The sequence below is a fragment of the Eschrichtius robustus genome, chromosome 2, assembly GCF_028021215.1.
Source record: "Eschrichtius robustus isolate mEscRob2 chromosome 2, mEscRob2.pri, whole genome shotgun sequence".
NCBI classification, from domain to species: domain Eukaryota; kingdom Metazoa; phylum Chordata; class Mammalia; order Artiodactyla; family Eschrichtiidae; genus Eschrichtius; species Eschrichtius robustus.
The window spans coordinates 61,822,448-61,840,502 of record NC_090825.1 but is presented as its reverse complement, the minus strand read 5'-3'; the positions used below and the strand labels follow the sequence as shown (position 1 = coordinate 61,840,502).

At 46.4% G+C, this 18,055-nt stretch overlaps 1 protein-coding gene across 5 annotated transcripts in view; it reads left to right on the top strand.

Moving 5' to 3' along the window:
* Positions 1–18,055, top strand: part of LHFPL2 (LHFPL tetraspan subfamily member 2) — a 168,056-nt gene that overhangs the window by 139,676 nt on the left and 10,325 nt on the right. For 3 of the 5 annotated variants that reach the window (XM_068535549.1, XM_068535547.1, XM_068535550.1), the window contains one exon: positions 3,338–3,984. In XM_068535549.1, the coding sequence (XP_068391650.1) occupies positions 3,555–3,984 (430 nt within the window). In that variant the 5' untranslated portion in view covers positions 3,338–3,554. Of the gene's footprint in view, positions 1–2,921; positions 2,998–3,052; positions 3,164–3,337; positions 3,985–18,055 lie in introns of those variants that run through there. The other 2 variants (XM_068535551.1, XM_068535552.1) reach the window with 2 other exon arrangements.

The following is an 18,055-nucleotide window of genomic DNA, read 5'->3' as shown; positions in this document are numbered from 1 at the left end:
GTCCACATTATCCATCAGGGATGTGGTAGTAAAGCCAGGTGTCCTGGAGGGGATATGTATTTAGTGGTCCACGGAGAGAAGATGTTTACATGGAATGTCAACAAGGGTCTGGTCTTACTACAGGATCTTTGGAGGAGTGGGAATCACAGTGAACAGCAGTGTGGTGCTAAGGAGATCTGTGCTGAATCCCTGGGTTAACAAAATCTGTGACAGGGATCTGTTTTCCCATGATGTGGATGTTATCTCAGTACGTGACTTTCCCTGCATACCTGATATGACCAAACTGGGGCATTTTACCAGAGTACAGAGCACTGTAGAAGCCCCTTGCTGCACTTCCAGATTTTCCCCTGTCCCACCGACCCGAGGGCTTTTCTTGGATCCTGAGGAAAGCCAGTTTTTGTCAGTCAGCCTTGCATATTGTGGCTGTTCCTCTAATAGTAGTAATTAGCAGATTTGCTGACAAGACCAAAACATCTTATCTCCCTGTTGCAAACAGAAAAATGAAGGCGTCATTCCAGCCACTCTGGTGTGGATGTGAGAATCTGGTATAGTGGAGGGGGGAATTGTTTTAGTACAGATGGACAGGGGACTCTACTTTCTGAATTTAAGCACAGAGGTCCCTAAATAATCCTGCCTCAAATTTGGCATGAACCATTTTGCTAAGCCTGAATGTGCCATCTTCCTTTCTACTGAAGTTTCACATCCTTTCTCTTTAGAAGTTGCAACCTAATTGCATCCCTGACTCTGAGGTGAGCTTGCTGACCAGAACAGTATACACTTCGCATATTCATTAAGATCCAAGTCACCCAAGAGGTTGTAGCAGAGTCTGAGGTTCTGCAAGAGGACAACTATGTAGAGGTTTTCTATTCATATTGAAAAATTGCCATTCAACAGTAGAGGGGCAGGGATTGAGAGCAGCTGTGCCCATCAGTAAACTGGCTTTCTAATCAGATGGGAAGATCTTGTAGATCCTCATTCTCTCCTAACAAGCAGACTCTCCACCTGTAGACTGAGAGTGTTTGTAAGCCTGGTGGGTGGGCCCAGCTTGCATGGGGTGGGGCGTCCTCCCGGGAGTCATCCTAGCTTGTTTCCTTGTTCTCATTTAGAATGATCACTTTCATTATACACAGTCTCCTCCAAAGCTCTTTTGTATTGGTAACTTTTTGCTCAAAAGGCATTTCTATTTGGTAACATTGGGGGTTGGGGGAGGTGAGAATGAGTGAGTGGGAGTAGGTTATACTTCTGGCCTAATGCTAATTTATTTTCCCCAGCTGAGCTTGTCAGCTGTGTTAGGCAGTAGGGAAACAGGAAGTAAGACCAGGACCTCACCCTCAAAGCCCACCAGGGAAGCTTTAGACATGAGTGACCTCATCCATCTCTAAATAGCCTCTGCTTAATCTTTTAACGGCCAAGTTTCTGTTATCCACAGAGCACTTCCGTTGGTTAAACAGCTGTCTGACCAGTGTCATCCATGTTAGGGGAAAAGCTTCTGAGGCAAAGGAGTTGATATTTACTAAGCACTTACTATGCCAGGCACTGTGCGAGGTGCTTTCACAGGATGTTGCTTATTTCTCACAACAGTATTGTGAGGCAGGGTACCCTTTCTTTCTTCATGTGTCCATGAGGAACCTGAAAGCTAAGTTTCTGAGAAGTTAGATGTCAATATGGCCAGTCTGTGGTGGAGCTAGATTTGGAGCCCAGACTTGATGAACACCAAAACCCTTGCGTGCAGCACACCACCTCTCCCTTCCCCAGTGCCACACACACACACACACACACACACACACAACCATGACAGTTACGTTCCTCTGTTCCTAGCTTTGCGCTAATTTTGCAAAATGGCATCTTGTATAAGTGCAGTGATGTGAGGATTGTTAAATACACTGTGTTTTATAAGGTAAGTAATCACCTCTAACTAGGATGTTAGCCAGCATGGTGGAGGAGCTTTGACACCCACTCCCTTCTTTCCCCACTCTCCTCCCTCTTCCATAACTCCCCGCCCAACCATTGCCCACATGCCATGAGGCTCTTTGTAGTTCTTAGGGAGTTGAGATGACCTCAGTTAATAAGATCTAATCATTCAGAACAGAGCCATGTGCCCAGATGTCAGATGTGAGCTGTGCGATTCTTCCTGACCTTGGTGGGCTGGGGGCGGGGGGAGGCGGGCAGTAAATGGGGCTGTGAGGAGCCCTGCGGCCCATTTCAGGGTTCAGGCCTCCCTGAAGGGGGTTTAAGCCGTTAGAGAGAGCCCTCTGGTAATGAAGCCGTTTGTCCTTGGGAACAGAATGAGTCCTTGTGAGATCAGGAACAATGCGCATGTTGAGTTTCAGACCTGGGGTGAATCGAAGCTCAGGCAGAGAGGCACATGTGATGAATTGGGACAGTTCAAGGGACTCATTCTTCACAGGCAAGTCTCTGTTGTCAACAAGTCCCCTCAGTGGTAATGATACTTAGTCAATGGTCATTAATGCCTCTGTTTTGAATAATTTCCCCAAGTGAGTAAGTCATCAGTTCTTCTTGGAGCTTTATTTTTCTTCTTTGCATTTTAACTTGTGTAGTTCATTTTGTCTAAAAATCACCCTGTGAGAAATGGATGAAAAATAAGTTTGGGTGGCAAAGTTTTATTATTTGTCATGGCATTGTTTTCCTTTTAAATTCTCATTTACCTCTGAAGCAGAGACTCCCTCCTATGTCTCTGCTAGTAATTTGATTCCCAGGAAATAAAGTTGGGTGTTACTACTCTCTACTGTTAAGCAGAAGGTTTTGACGCAAGTTTTTCTAACTTAGCTCATCTAATACCAAAACAGCAGGCAAAGAGTCCTGTAAACTTTAAAAAAAAACGCAGGCAGTCCGTTGATATAGTTCACTGGCAGTCATATTTTGATCTGTCTGGATCCCTGTGCTATTGGACTTTTTCTAATCAGATATAATAGAGCAGGAGCCACGTCCCAAGAGCATGCAGCTGGGGCAGGAGCCCCATGCGCAGCGTGCCCCCGGGTGGGTGCAGGGACTGGCATGGGCCCCTCTGTCGTGCTGCCGAGAGATAAGGGTAACCACAGACGTCTCTGAGAGCGCGGTGAGGGAGACCTTGAAACAAAAACACCGGCCGACATCGCCGAGGACGGCGGCGTGTTGGCGGGGGCGCAGGATTCGCCGGGGCAAGGTTCTGTGGGCACGAGGGGCGCCGCCGGGCAGGGCTGCGCAGGGCGTGGGGCAGCCGTGCCTTGGGCGCGCACCGGGGTCTGAGCTCCGTCCGGAGTGCGGGCGGCCGGGCGGGCAGGCGGCGGGGGCGGGGCCGGCGCCGCTAACCGCTCTCCTCCCGCCTCTCCCCCCGTAGGTGAGGCTTGGCGGCCGCGCGGAGCTGCGACATGGCAGCATGACAGCCCCGGAGAGCGCTGCCCCACGACGCCGCCGGGACGAGGGAGCCCCGGAGCAGCGGCCACTGCCGGCCCGGAGCGCCTGAGCCTCCTTCCCGCGCCTTCCCCACCGCCCGCCGGGCTCGCCTGTACAGTTCACCCCGTGGCCTTCCGACTCCTGACGCCTCGAACATCAATATGTGTCATGTCATTGTCACCTGTCGCTCGATGCTCTGGACCCTCCTGAGTATTGTGGTGGCGTTTGCCGAGCTCATTGCCTTCATGAGCGCAGACTGGCTGATTGGAAAAGCCAAGCCACGCGGCAGCGCCGAGCCCGGCGAGCAGGGCGGAGGCTCCCCGGAGCCCCACCACCCCACGCTGGGCATCTACGCCCGCTGCATCCGGAACCCCGGCGTGCAGCACTTCCAGCGGGAGACGCTGTGCGGGCCCTACGCCGAGAACTTCGGAGAGATCGCCAGCGGCTTCTGGCAGGCCACCGCTATTTTCTTAGCTGTGGGCATCTTCATTCTCTGCATGGTGGCCCTGGTGTCTGTCTTCACCATGTGTGTGCAGAGCATCATGAAGAAAAGTATTTTCAACGTCTGCGGGCTGCTGCAAGGAATTGCAGGTAAGCGTGCGCGGAGGGCGAGGGGGCCTGAGAGCCATGTGTGTGCACCCTCACTGCTCATTCATTTGCTGCCACACTTGAGGAGGACGCTCTTCTGTCCGGTTCCAGGCAGCAGGCGCGCGCTGCCCCCATCGCTCCCTTTCCCTGCGTCACTCCCCTGAAGCGAAGGAAGTGTCTGTTCTCTGCTCTCACCTGCTCCTCTTCCTTGCTTATTTCCTCGGGTTCTAAGTTGCTGGGTCTTGTTTGAGTAACTACTCCTACTTTCTGCTTTCCCCATTAAATTAACAGCATGCTTTCCGCGTCGTGCGTCCAGGGAAGAACTGCGGTGTGTGAGGCCCCCCTGCAGCGGGCCCTGTGTGCTGGGATGAGCGTGAGCCTGGGGCGTTCATTCACAGGCAGTGAGCCTGGTGCTGCCACCCACTCTCGGCCCCATCCCCGGCCCCAGGATGATTTCAGCTTTCGCAGGCGAACAAGCTGGCTGGAAGGGAATTAGTATCAGCTGCTCTGTGTTTAATAATGTTCTGCTTTAAATTGTCTGTCTCCTGGAGACAATTGTCAGAATGTTCTGTGCACTCAGATCAGAAATTACAATCTAACTCTTCCACTTTCTGGGAGTTTCTCACTAATGAGCTTGTTAGAAATCAGTGGAAAGAAAAGTATGAGCACTTTACAGGGATCCCAGAGGGGAGGCCGTGAGCTCCAAGAAAACTTCCATGGCCACCCGCATTTTCATAGGCTGTCCCATGTGGAGTCGAAAAGTGGATCTGGAACCAAGAGGGTATCAGTCTGTCCACGCTCAAGGGACTTGTTCTGAGCAGCAGAAACACACACACACACACCAGAGTTTGACACACACACACACACACACACACACACACACACACACACACCAGAGTTTGAAGACATCCTCAGGAAGCAGAGGAGTAGACTCTTGCTTTGATCCTCAGGAAGAAAATTCACTTTTTAAACAACCACAACCAAGGTATTTATTAATCTGAACTCTAACAGGAGAAACAGCAATCCACTTAAAACCCTCATTGAAGGGCACATCCTGTAGCTGCGTTCACGGGGCTGCTGACAATGAAGATAAGCACTGAGCCTGGCATCCAGGCCTGTAAAGAAGCAGACCTCGAATGAATTAGCTCTTGCCTGCCTTATAGCAAACTCCTGAGCTCAGCAGGGCTGGCTTCCAAACAAACAGGTCAAACAGCAGTTTTTTTCCCAAACAGCTGATAAGATGATGTTTTCTGTTTCTCAAACCTTAGGGGGCCCCATGTGTGTATGTGGGGGAGAGGGTAATGGGCCCAGAGAAATGACAGAGGACCTGCTTCACAGTCATGCTCTGTTTCAATGGGGGATATACTCGTGACAGATCTCAGGACCCCTCATCTCTTTATCTGCCAGGATCAGCCGTACCATGAGAGACCCAGGCACTAATAGGCACTCACGGAATTTGGGAGGCCAGGATTCTCATTTTCAGCTTTGCTACTAACTTGCAGTTTCACTTGAGATAAATGCACCAATTCTGTGGATCTTGGCATTCCTCTTCTGAAAGATAGGGAGATTGGAAAATATGATCCTATCTTAGATTTTTGATTCTGTGAAGCTCATTGTCCCCCTTTTGATTCACTTCTCAAATCTGCAGTTCATCCCCTAAGCTTGGATTTTCACTTCCCAGAAATGTTCATTAAGGTAGGTTTCCATACGGGTTCATCTTTTTCTTGTCAGAGAAATGCCTTTACTTTATCCCCCCAGGCACACAGTGCCTCGGGGGGCATGTGTATCTTACAGCTTGCTGAGGAGTGTTACCAATGTGTTACTAAAGCTTTTGAAAAGTCAAAATAAACATGTAGATGAAGGGAAGCCAGTTTACACAAATAATTAATCCTGTTGAAGAGTCCTGGTTGACCAGAGAGGCGTATTTCTGCTCAGTTTGCCCTGACTATATTTTATTTGCTTATCTTCGATGACTTAATGCCTTTATTATGAGTTTTGTCAATATGCTGGTATGCAGATCAGACTCCTGGTTTGTCATCCCTAGGAATGCTTTTCATCTTGAGAAACTTAGTGCTTTCCAGCAAAGGAATGGCCATTTACAGTAGGGTGGGACATCTTGGGCCATACCACCACAATCGGTCTTTTGCAATCAATTTGCAGAAAATTAGATGTCTTTCAGTCTCAAAGACTGTTTACATGCAGTTTTTAATAAGGTGTTACTCCAGTGAATTTAGTCTCTAAGGATGTGGATTAGTCCAACAAGTCTTTTGGTGCTCTTGTTTGCTATTTCACATAAATGGCAAGAGTGTTCATTTTGGCACAAAGATGAGTACATATTTTAGGTATTATTCATACACTCCAGTGAGTTATTCTTGACTTTTCTCTTTCTCTCTGCCTCAGGCCTCCAGGAAGAAGGGCTGGGGAGAAGGGAGCAGTAGTAGCACACCCAAGATGCTGGGCTGTTGGTCATCTGTCTCCCCAAAGTCTTGATTTTTCTAACAGAAATTTTTCTCCTCATCCCCTTTCACTTATGTTCCCTATGCATACATATGGCATCTCAAAACGTCTGAAATGGCTAAAAGTTGGCCAGAGGCAGAGATTCCTGTACAGTGAGATTCTGCCTCTCTAGGGGGCCACTGATCTAAGGCTAAGAACTGAAATACAGGAAAGTGGATTCTCTTCACCTCCCAGCCCAGCAGCACCCCTCTGAGAAGAAATCATGGGAAGGATGGACTGACTGAACGCTGGTCAGCTGGCTCCCTCATGTTGGGGAGGGGAGGAGGGGCACATCTTTGAGGGATGCTTAGTGGGCTCTTTCTCCAATAGTAGAGGTCTCCACCAGGCAGTTCAAGCCAGCATCGGTGGCAGCCGTGGCCCTTGAATCTATGGCTTAGAGAGTTGCCCCCTGGGTGTCTGAAGCAGCTGACTTGCTTTCTGTCCTCTTGGCCGGTCTCTAAGAGCATCTGGTCAGCCCCAGCCTCAGCCAAGGGCTTGCTGCAGCTGTGAGCATCAGTCTCTGCTCTCCCCACAAGCCCTCTCTCAACTCTGGATCCGTTTGACATTGAAACAAATGGTGAGAAAGGAGACTGTTGCCAAAGCAACGAAAGGATCCTTCAGAAAGATACTCAGACTGTGTTTGTTCTTACCACTCGCATTGGCAAAAATGACATTTTTGTAAAATGTAACTGGGTGACAAATTACAGGCTATCTAGTATGCCTTTACTATGCCTGATCTGAAAGGCCACAGGCTGCATAGCTGTCACTGTCCATAGTATAACAAAAACCATCAAAATCTTAGTATTTTGATTTTAGAAGTCGGGTGTAAAAGAATCTGCTGCCTCAGTGGAAATCTCAAAATTTGTGTTACTTAAAAAAACAAATGAAAATACACGTATTGACCATTAAGCTAATTCAGATAGCAGGGTTCGCCTTCAAGGCCTTACCTAATGGTGGGCACCCAGCTGACACTTCTCAAATGCTCATGTACAAATGCCCCGGCTGTTCAGTAGGCGCCCTCAGCAGCAATTAGAGCTCAAACCTCATCTGGCCCTGGATCAGCCCTGACCTCACCTTAAAGTGTCTGTGAAATGTTAACCAGTCTGCCTCATCTCTAAGCCTCAGTTTTCTTACTTGGAAAATGGGTATAATAGTAGTACATACTTCAGGGTGGTTTTGAGGATTAAATTAGATAATATATGAGAAAGGCTTTTAAGCACACATAGTAAATAGTAAGTGGTAGTAGCTATATGATGATTATTAAAGTATTTATGCTTTCTTGGCAGGTTTTAGTACATTCTTTTGTGTTCCCTACAATTGCTGCATTCTAAGGAATAGGGTCTTTAGAACTGACCTTGTTCTGTCAAAACCAAATGTTAACTACATTGTAAAGTGCCATTCCTGGCCCCTTAATAGCCTGCCTTTGTTGGGACTGAAGAGCACAGAGCCGTCCTGTGGCTCCTATGGGCCTCTGGGTGTCCTCAGGCATTTTTTTAAAAGCTGAATTGATAGGAAAACAAAGCTTCTTCCTCTCACTCCTCTTCCCCTGACCCATGCATTCTCCATCCTTTCCTTTCTGGAGGCGGCTTCTAGCGGTTGAGTCCTGATTGCAGGTGGCTTCTCAGGCTCCGCTTGCAGAATAAATCACAGGCTGATTGGTCTTCACTGGGTGAGGACTCCGTCCGGGACTTGGCAGAGCCAGAAACACACGTCAGTTCATAGCCCTCTGGGATTCATTACAAAAGCTGGGGAATCAGCCAGCAGGGTCGTTTTCGCCAGCTGCCTTCCTTAGGCTTTGACCTGGATGTGGTCCACAGTGAAAGCGTAGAATGCAAAGATCCAGGTTTTGCATGACAGCATCAAGCAGTTTGGGTTTGGAAATGCATGTAGGGCCCCCTTAGAAGTCTGTGGAATCCCCGGTGACTCAGGTCTGGGACGGGGCCACGGCAGTGAGCTCAGGAGTTGGCGCACTGCTGCTGGCCCGGACCGTTCCCCTGGGGTTGCCACGAGGCTTGGACTAGCGTGTGAGCTTCTGGCCTGGCTGCCTGCTGTCTTCCAGTCCTGCCTCGCCGGCTCTGTGCTGCTTCGTGTCTGGTTGGCTCTCACGCTGTCTAGTCCCTGTAGCCCTCTGTCTGTCTACACCGCGTTCAGCCCAGCAGGATGGCCTCAGCGAGCTGCCCCACCAGTCTGACTGGATAGATCACTGTGGCGCCATCCACGCTCACTGGCATCGCTCTCTGCAGCGGGGGGTCAGGGCCTGCTGTGCAGACTCAGTTTTCTTGGAAGTGAGCAATGATTGAGGGTGAAGGAGAACCATATGAAAAAAAGAAAGGGCAAGGAATAAAAGACGGATCTTAGAGAGGAGACAAGTGGAGGGTTTTGTCTCTGCTGCTTGCAGAATTGCTTTGTCGTAGTCCGGCACGCGTGGGGAAGTCGGGGTGGGCATGGGAGATACACCATGACTGCTGTCTGGGTCTTGGCATTCTCATTGCTGTCTTTCAGACGGTGAAAGATAACCACGACTCAGCCTGGTCGCAGCATCCGTTTTGACTTATCCCATTCCCTACCTGTTCACTCCCAGTGACCACGTCGGTCACTGGAGAGGAGAGAAGTAAGAACAGGACTTGGGAAACTTGGGGAGAGGGGAGGAGATTCCTGACTCTTTCGGAGACCTGGCCCCATTTTACACCTGAAAAATTCACCTTGCTTTCTCTGAGAAGGTAGTGTGACCTTGGTCGCCCGACTTCAAAATACCTTCAAAGAAAAGACGTGAGGGAAGTAGAGGGAGCATTCTCTACTTCTCCTTAGAATGAGGCACTGGAAGCTTCTGGCTGTCTAAAGGAGGCTCTGGATTTCTGGCTCTCCAGACAGATAACGCCTCCGCCAGAAGTCAGGTGTAACCGTTCTATGTCTGAGTCAATTTAAGAGTACCCCTGATGATAACGCATTTACTCATTCATCAACCTTGCCAAAAACTAAAGAATGCCAAAATGCTATAAGGCAGGCCAGAATTAAATTTCAATCCAAGGAGCTTTTATTGGATGCCCAATAAATACAAAGACCTATAGACTCAGGTCTACAATTTCTTGAGTTTCTCCTCCAAAACCATATTAGAGAGTCATTGCTTTAGAAGCTGTACCCTAGAAAAGCAAAAACAAAACAAAGTATCATCATATATAAAGGAAGCAAAAGAATTCAACTGTATCATTAGAGGAAAAACAAAACTACTGCCTAAGAGCAAGTGGACCAAGCAGGCATTAATTTGAGTAAATCTAGGGACTGGGATCTCTTTTTAAAGAATCAGTTGGAAAATCTAGACGAAAAATTGCAAACTCTCTTAAAATTCAGATAGAATATGCAATTGATATGCAAATAAAGTACTTTGCTATGGTAACCACTTAATTGTAGACAAATAATCTCAGAGGCCTGGATGATCTATGTTCCGATTCCAGTAACAAATCATCACGTTAAGTATGGCTCTGAATATTTATACAAGTGGTTCAGGCACTCTGATTTAAGAACTTAATGCAACGGTGGTGTTCTTCTAAGCTCTGAGGTCACTTCAGAAGTAATCTGTGCACTCTTATGTGCCCAGGCACAGTTAGCCATAGTTATGAGTTCAGTTGTTGTATAGAGGCTTCCCAGTAGCTTTATTAATTGGCCCTCAATCTCATTTATTAAAAGATAGCCCCCAGTGCAGATGAAACCTAAAATACACATATTGAGAAAATGAAGCCAATATTAAAAACTTCAAACCAAAATACTCAGTGGTTATGTGTTCAGAGTTGAGAGGCCAGCCTCAGGGCCCTAGTGTTGAAAAGGTGGCACCTGCTTTGTTGCAGGAATTATTTAACATTATCTGGACCCCAAAACTTTAGCAGGCAAGAAATTTACTTACTGTTCTGAAAATTTCAGAGCTCAATAACTAAATTTTTTAAGTGTCTTTTATTCTGCTATGCACTGCATTTGATTTGGGGGGGGGGGCAGCTTACTTTGAATTATGAGTGTATTTTGGTTAGAGTCAAACAGGAGCTCTTTCTAATCCTACATGTTGGATGAATAATTTATCAAGAAATAGTTTATAAAGTTCTTCCAGTTGCATAGAAACAGTTTAGGAAACACCTTCTCACTGGGAATGCAAAGTAAAATTTTATCACTAACTCATGGGAAGGAATAATCTGACTACATTAGTTTGTTGGGATGCATTTTAACAGGTAAGAGTTAAAGTTTTAGAAACTGCCAGGGAAGTAATTTGCATATAAACATGAATCATTGCTGAGAAAGGTTTAGGGAGGCTTCAGTGTGGGAGAAACTGCATCTTTCTTGTGGATTGTTTCTCCACATATTCTAGGGGCATCTGACAATTCTTAATTGATGGTCATTAATTTTGAGTAATTGTAACAGAAACTTCCTCTGGGGGGCTTGGCTGTAAGGTCTTTTTATGACAACTATGCTCTGATTGTCTTCCAAAGAATTCTCTTTATTGCTTTGTCATCCGTTCTCCACCCACCACCCTGGAAGAGTATTTTTCTTGCCAATTATAATTCCATGGAAGTGTTTTTAGTAGAAAACAAGTACCCTACTAGACTCCAGGGAGACGGTATAAGCATTAATACAAGCTTTAAGTAAAAAATTACACCGATCCTTCACTTTTCTTCTCCTTCCCCTCAGAAAACCTTGTTGGTTAAAAACCTCTAATGTTATTGATCATGTACTAAAATGACATGTAGATATAATCTGCTCTGCAGACACGGGTTATCAGCTGAAAACCCTTTTCATTACCAGTGACCTCCCATTTCTGACCTCCCATTTCTGATCTGGCCTTCAAAGCAGAGTTTTTAAATGTCAGTTGGGCCCAGTCTAGCTTGTCCATAAATCCTTGAAACTTTAAAATGAGGTGCAGTGAAAACTCTTTACCTTTTTATTTATACAGTAAACAAACAGGCTTCTTAGAAAGATGTCCCCATCCTAACACACACACCCCAGCGGCCTCTCACTGCCTTTGAACAAGGGCGGGTCCACTCTACTAAGGTTTGTCGACTGAAAAAAACAAAAAAAAAGAAAAAAGCACAACGTGAGAGTTGTAAGTTAAGTTTTATTGGGGGCAAAATGAGGACTATAGCCCAGGAGACAGCATCTCAGATAGCTCTGAGGAACTGCTCGAAGAGGTGGGGGGGGAAGGTCAGTATATATGTGATTTTGGTGAAGGGGGTACATGCAGTCAGACACACATTTTTTGCAGAAGGTTGCTGCTAGTCTGGTGAAGGTTACTGCTAGTCACAAGGAGAAAATGTCTCTGTTAATGATTTTAGTGCTTTTCTAGATAAGAGAAGATGCAAGAATTTGGGCTCATAAAATCTTCTCCTGCAAATATCTGTCTGAAGGCCTGCCTGTTCTGCCAGTTTTTCCCAGAACACAGAGTGCCTCATTCGTGATCTCCACCCTGAACTCCTTTCAGGGGGTGTTGAAGGTCAGCGGCTGCAGTGGCTAGTGACTTAATCCTTGTAGAGGCAGATGGCAAGCGCCAATTTTTAGTTTCCACCAGTCCTCAGCGAAAACGAGAAAAATAAGGACAATGTTGTAAGATTTCGTAGTGCTAAATGTGTTCAATATAAAGAACTGTCCTTTATTCTTAGATTACATCCTTTACCCTTTTTGTGTTAAAATACCCTTTTTTATGAAATGATCATGAGAGGAGATAACGGTTATTTTTAGTGTCCTTATATTAGCAAAAGAAAAAATATCGACCTCCCCGTAATTTTTCTGGAGATTTTGCTCATGTCTGAAGTCCAGAAGCTTGGGAACCACTGTTCTAGAATATGAGCAAGGGTGTGGATTGTGACTTTTTCACAGCTCTCTAATGTTCAGAATGGGGCCTGCTACATACACACTAGGTGCTCAGTGAATGTTGTTCACTGACAGAAACATAGTCTGTTCTGTGCTCACTAATCCGTGCTAGAAACTGTGAGTTTCTAGGCATTTGGAAAGAGTAAAGGATGTAGTAAATGCTGCTAAGTCTCAATCCTAGCATGTACTCTGCCCTCCTAGACAGAGCATAAATAAATGAGTCATCATCCAAAGAACCAATAAGAATCATTTCAGAACTGGCAGTCACTAAAACCAAATTCTGTTTGGGTTTTATAGAATAAATCTTCAATGAAAATTTGAAAAGCCTTAGTGGGCAAAGTGATTTCAAAAGTAGAGATTAACCAAAGGTGGCAGTTCTTGGGCAGAACTCCTTGATTCATGGTATAACTAATACTTTGTTATATTACTCTTATTTATAAATACTGTTTGAATACCCCTGACTCTGAATGGCTAACTGGCATTTTGGTACTGAGGGTAGTGTCTTGGCATCTGGAGAAGTCAAGCAGGCTGGAATAGCATTGTTAATTTAGCTTTGGGGCTTGGGAGGCAAGGACCAGAACTCTTCTTGGGTAGAAGAGACCTGGGGGGCCCCATCCTGGAGTCTGTAGTTGTCATAAGCAAGATTTCATGAGAGCCTGATGCCTTAGATTGAGAGCAGCGTCCCCTGAATGTAGACATTGAGACAAGCAGATCTCTTGTTAGCACAGGATTAACTAAAACCTACTGCGTACAGGTAATGGTGAATGGTGCAAGGGTTCAGGGTTAGGAGGAGGTCAAAGCAAAGATCCTCAGCTCTGTTCTGTGAATTAAGAAAGGCTACTTGGAGGAGGCGGGATGGTTAAACCATGGCCCCGGCTGCTGGAGGAGGGATGTAATTTGGGGGCTGTCTGAGAATGCTCTCGGTGCTCGATTTTGTCTAATCAGCTACAGATGCCTCTCCTGGAAAGTTCATAGGATATGGGTTTTTTGTGGACCATTTTGTGTACGGCATTAGTATTCTAGGTAGATGTGCAGTTTCAGATGGTTCCCAAGTGCACAGAATCTCAAAGACTAAAATGTAAACAGGTTATACGGCTTACATTTTCTCCCTCTGGTCTGATGGGTTTTGTGCTTTATTTCCAGTTTTCTGCTCACACAGATTCTTCAGGAGAGGACATCATAGCGAACATTATGTTGGTTTGACCTGTTCATAGGTTTTCTTTCTAGAAGTTTTTTTTGGCCAATGGCAGCCACTCCAAGGTGACATCTATATTGCAGTAAAGGAGGCTGATGACACTCAGATTGTAATGCAAGAGAAGGAGTGGATGGAAATTCTTTATCTTGCTGTTGTCTTGCTATAGGGTTAGCAAATCAACCTGCCTGAGAATAGGTGAGCCTTTATTTTTGTGCAGCCTTCCTCTCCCCATCATCCCCTTGCAGCATTCCTGTGGTTTTTTCCACTTGAGAGCTGTTCGTCGTCATCTGCTCTCTAGCGTCTCGTAGGTATATGCAAGCCAGCTTTTGAGGATATAGCAATCTCCCCTCTTCAGCTGCACAGATGCTTTTGTTTTGGAAGCTAGTCTTTGGTGTGCAGTAAAGCAGCAGCCGGGATTTGAGTCCCAGCTCCACCACTGATTAGCTGTGTAACGTTACTTAATCCCTCTGTGCCTCAGTTTCCTCATCTGTCAAATGATGATATTAATAGTACCAACCTCATAAGATCCTCTCACGGAGAGACCTCTCATTTGAGTTATACTTAAAGTGCTTAGCCGGTGCCTGGCACATCATAGTGCTTAGCACTTAACTGCTGCCGTTGTTATTATAACAATTATCATTATGATCACTAAAAGGTTCTAATCACCTGTAGAAACTTCCAGCTTTAAAGTCTTAGTTGCGAATGTGTAAAATTGGGGGAGGGTGTTTATAGCTTAAACTCCATGTCATCTTTGCTTGGAATCTCCCATTTTTACCATAGAAGATCTTTCCAAAATGTTCTTCCAAAAATGAGAAGACTAGAAAGGAAATGGGAGTCAGCAATGACACGTGCAGTTGGTCGACAGCACAGTATGTGTAGAGGGCTGTGCTGGCTTTGGGGTGGAGATGGAGGTGGCAGCCGAGGAGCAGAACACACCCCCAACTGCTGTCCAGTTTATAATCCAGCGGGAGTTCATCTGAGCCAAATGTACGTACTTTGAGGCATCTAAGAGACCTTGGAGCCAGTGCTGTTCTATTATGGGACAAATGCATAGTATGTCACAGTAAGATTCCTAGTTTTTACTATCATTGTTCTGGATAATTTTCCAGATAGTTGGTTAACCATTTACTTGTAATTTTTTATTTAAACCTTTTACCCATGAAATTCTGAGTTGCCTCTCTTCTTAAAAGAGTGTAGGGGACCTAGTTCAGCCTTGCCTTGGTGAGTGAGAATGATCACTACAGCCTGTCTCCAAAGTCCCTGCACAGGAGGAGTATACAGGTTCATACTGTGATCTTTGGAAAGAGAACAGCTTGATGGCAAATTCGTTGGTCTGACATGGTGCCCTCCTCAAAGCACAGTCTTAATAATACGTGACAGTTTGCCTTAGGGTATTGTGAAAGAGAAAAGGTCCCTACCTAGCAACAGTTGATGACTTTCAAATAGCTATTAGGGACTGCCAAAATGACTTCCAGCTGTCAGCATGGAAGATGACTTGGGAAAAAATAAAAATTTAGACAGAAAAGAGAGGTAAACATACAGATAAATGTTAACTAGCAGGCCTAGGTTGTTGTGTATCACTCTGTACATCAGTTGTACCACATGATGGTCCCAGACTTAGAGTTAAGTAACTAAACGTGTTATTCCTCTTGGAAGCAGAGAATCACCTCCTCTCCCTCCCCTGACCGCCCCCCCCCCCTCACCATCACTCCACCTGCGGTTGATCTATGACACTGTCCTCAGGGCTGCTGATGGGAGTGGGTATTTTCCTGGGCCGTCAGCAGTTCTACATTCCTGCCTTCAGTGCCGGCACTTTCTGTTAGTCTCTCCATTCTCCAGGCTCATGCTGCTTCTAGACACCACCCTTACCACTTCTGCAAACTGCCATGGTCCACCTCCCTCCTCATTCCCCCTGGTGTACCCTTCTGCCACCTGCCATTTTCCTGAACTTCTCCAGGTTTATCCCTGCACTGCGCCTCGCTTCCCAGCTGGTGTCCGGGGCAGTTCCCACAGTCAGCCACAGCGTGTCTTTATAGATGTCATTACCGCAGCCAAGCAGAGTTGGAAACAATTTCAGAGTTTTGAGGCTAAAATGATCTCTAGATTACTGAAAACTTATTACATTTAATTGACTTACTGCTTTCTTCTATGTCATCTCCCGACAAAGATCTATTTTCTGTAGCTAGAAAGGAGATATTCAGTGCTTGCAGTCAAGTAGAAGGCCAGTCCCATGGTTTGGCCCCTTTGTGTGTTTCATTAGTAAGCGTGGCTGGTGGGCTGTTAGCCAAAACTGCCGAGCCCTGGGGTTCACCGTTATCGAATGCAGCTTTTCCTCCAACCATTTAAAAAACTTGGCAAGAACTTAAAATGGCTTCACTTTAAAATGTAACCATCCACATCATAGCACTCTATCTTTTCATTCATCCAACAAATATTTACTGAACACCTATTACACGTGCAGTTAAAAAACTGCACAAAGTTCTGTATCCTCATGGGGTTTATATTCAAGCTGGTGGAGACACAATAAACCAAATAATTGTACAGTATGTTAAAAACTGATGGGTGCTATGGAAGGAAAAAACAAAAGGAGTAGCCAGGGTAAGAGAGATTGGGTATGCTGGGGTGATAAGGGGGGGAAGTTGCAATGTTAAATAGGGTCGTCAGGGTAGGATTCGGTGAGGAGAGATTCAACCAGAGACTTTAAGGAGATAGAGGAGTTAGCCATATGGGCAGTCAGGAGGAAGAGCTCTCCCGGCCAAGGGAGCAGCTGGAATGAAGGCCAATAGGCTTTGCCGCAGAGGGATGTGGGCCCTAAGAGAGGAGTCAGGGAGGATTCTAAGGGTTTTGACCTGAGCAGGTCTAAGAATTGGACTCCCATTTGCTGAAATGAGGTCCACAGGGCAAAGGCCAGGTTTTGAAGTGGGGAGTAGGAGTCAAGAGTTAGGTTTGGACATAGTTTTCAAGTACCTTGTTAGATATCCAAGTGGAGGTCAAGTAGGCAGTTGGATATGCAAATCTGGAGTTAAAGGTGGAGATCAAAATTCAGGAGATGCCAGCATAGAGGCAGTATTTAAAACTGTGGGACCGAGTGTGATCAATAAGGAGAATGTGGAGAAGAGGACAAAGAATTGGGCCCTGGGCCCTCCAGTGTTCAGAGATTGGAAAGGTGAGGAAGAACAGCCAAGGATACCGAGAAGGGAAAACCAACGTGGCTTCCCATCTGGAGGCAGGACACTGGCAGATGATCATGCAAGGAGCACTGCCCTGTCTCCTTAGCTTTCCTTTACTACAGTATTGTCAGTACTTTCTGAACTTGCTGATTGAAGCTGTCACCCCCAGTAAGCCTGGAATGCTCTCTGAGCTGTGTCCCAGAATGGGGATGGGATGCCGGAAGCCAGTCACTCTCCCGTCTGATTTGTCTTGCTTCTTGTTAGAGAGATGGCCGCCTGGGCAGGAGGTTGAGGGGCAGGGGCAGCCCCCTGGCACAGCTGAGCTGAGCACCGCAGAGACTGGAGCTCAGTCTGAGTCACAGGGTAGACCTGATAGGGATAAACACCACCAGGTGAATTTTTTTTTTTTCCCCCAGAGCTATGTTGAATGGGAAATGGATGTTTGATAGTTAAATGGTTTCCTGCTGGGTTCCTAAATGAGTCAGTGGCTGTTTCAAAGCCAGAAATAAGTTGAACTCTTGACCTCTGTTACCCAAGGTCAACTGTGTGACATACCCATCAGAGGTTTATGGTAAATGCTAAAGATAAAATTGTGATGTAAATCAAGAAGGATAAAGCTTTTCTGCCCTCTAGGGGATCAGAGTCCTGCTAGGGCATTGCTCTATCCTCAGGGCCGAGAATAATGCCTGCCACTTAGTAGGTAACTCAGTAAATTGAGTTGAATATGCAAAAATAACATATGATAAAGAGCTGAAGAGGGGTGTGCACAGGGCAGTGGGAAGACACAGAGAATAACATTCTGGCAGGAAGTGGTGACAAATGTCACACAGAGGTGACATTTGGGCTGGGATGGGGGAGGGTATTTCCAGGTGGATGAGTGCCCAAGGGGTCAGCATGAGTGAGACCCCTTGTTCAGGGAGTGGGCACTCCTCAGGGAGACCTAGTTGGAGCTCAGATGAATCAAATGATGCTAAGCCTGCTATCCGCTGTCTGCTGTGAACTCGCTCTCCAGGGATATTAGGATATTTCAGAGCTTCAGAATGAGCTTGTTACGACCTAGTGGAGGCTGAGTGTGCGGCCCTCACTGGGGCTTCTCCACAGGCTGCTGGTAGCGGTAACAGACGGCCATCTTTTCTTCCCGTCCTTAGAAAATTTCCTTTGCAAACTGAGGTCTAGTCAGTCTTCACTATTTAGTCTGGAAGCCTGTCTGCAGAGGGGGCAGGAGTATGATGTCCAAAGACTCGCTTGTTATTCTGTACAACAGGGGCCAGCCTCTAGTTCTCACTTGTCAGGCCAGGAAAAAGGGCCTCCTTCTGTACAGACAGTGGGTGACCCACAAAAGGCAAGAAACCTGGAGTCCCTTCCC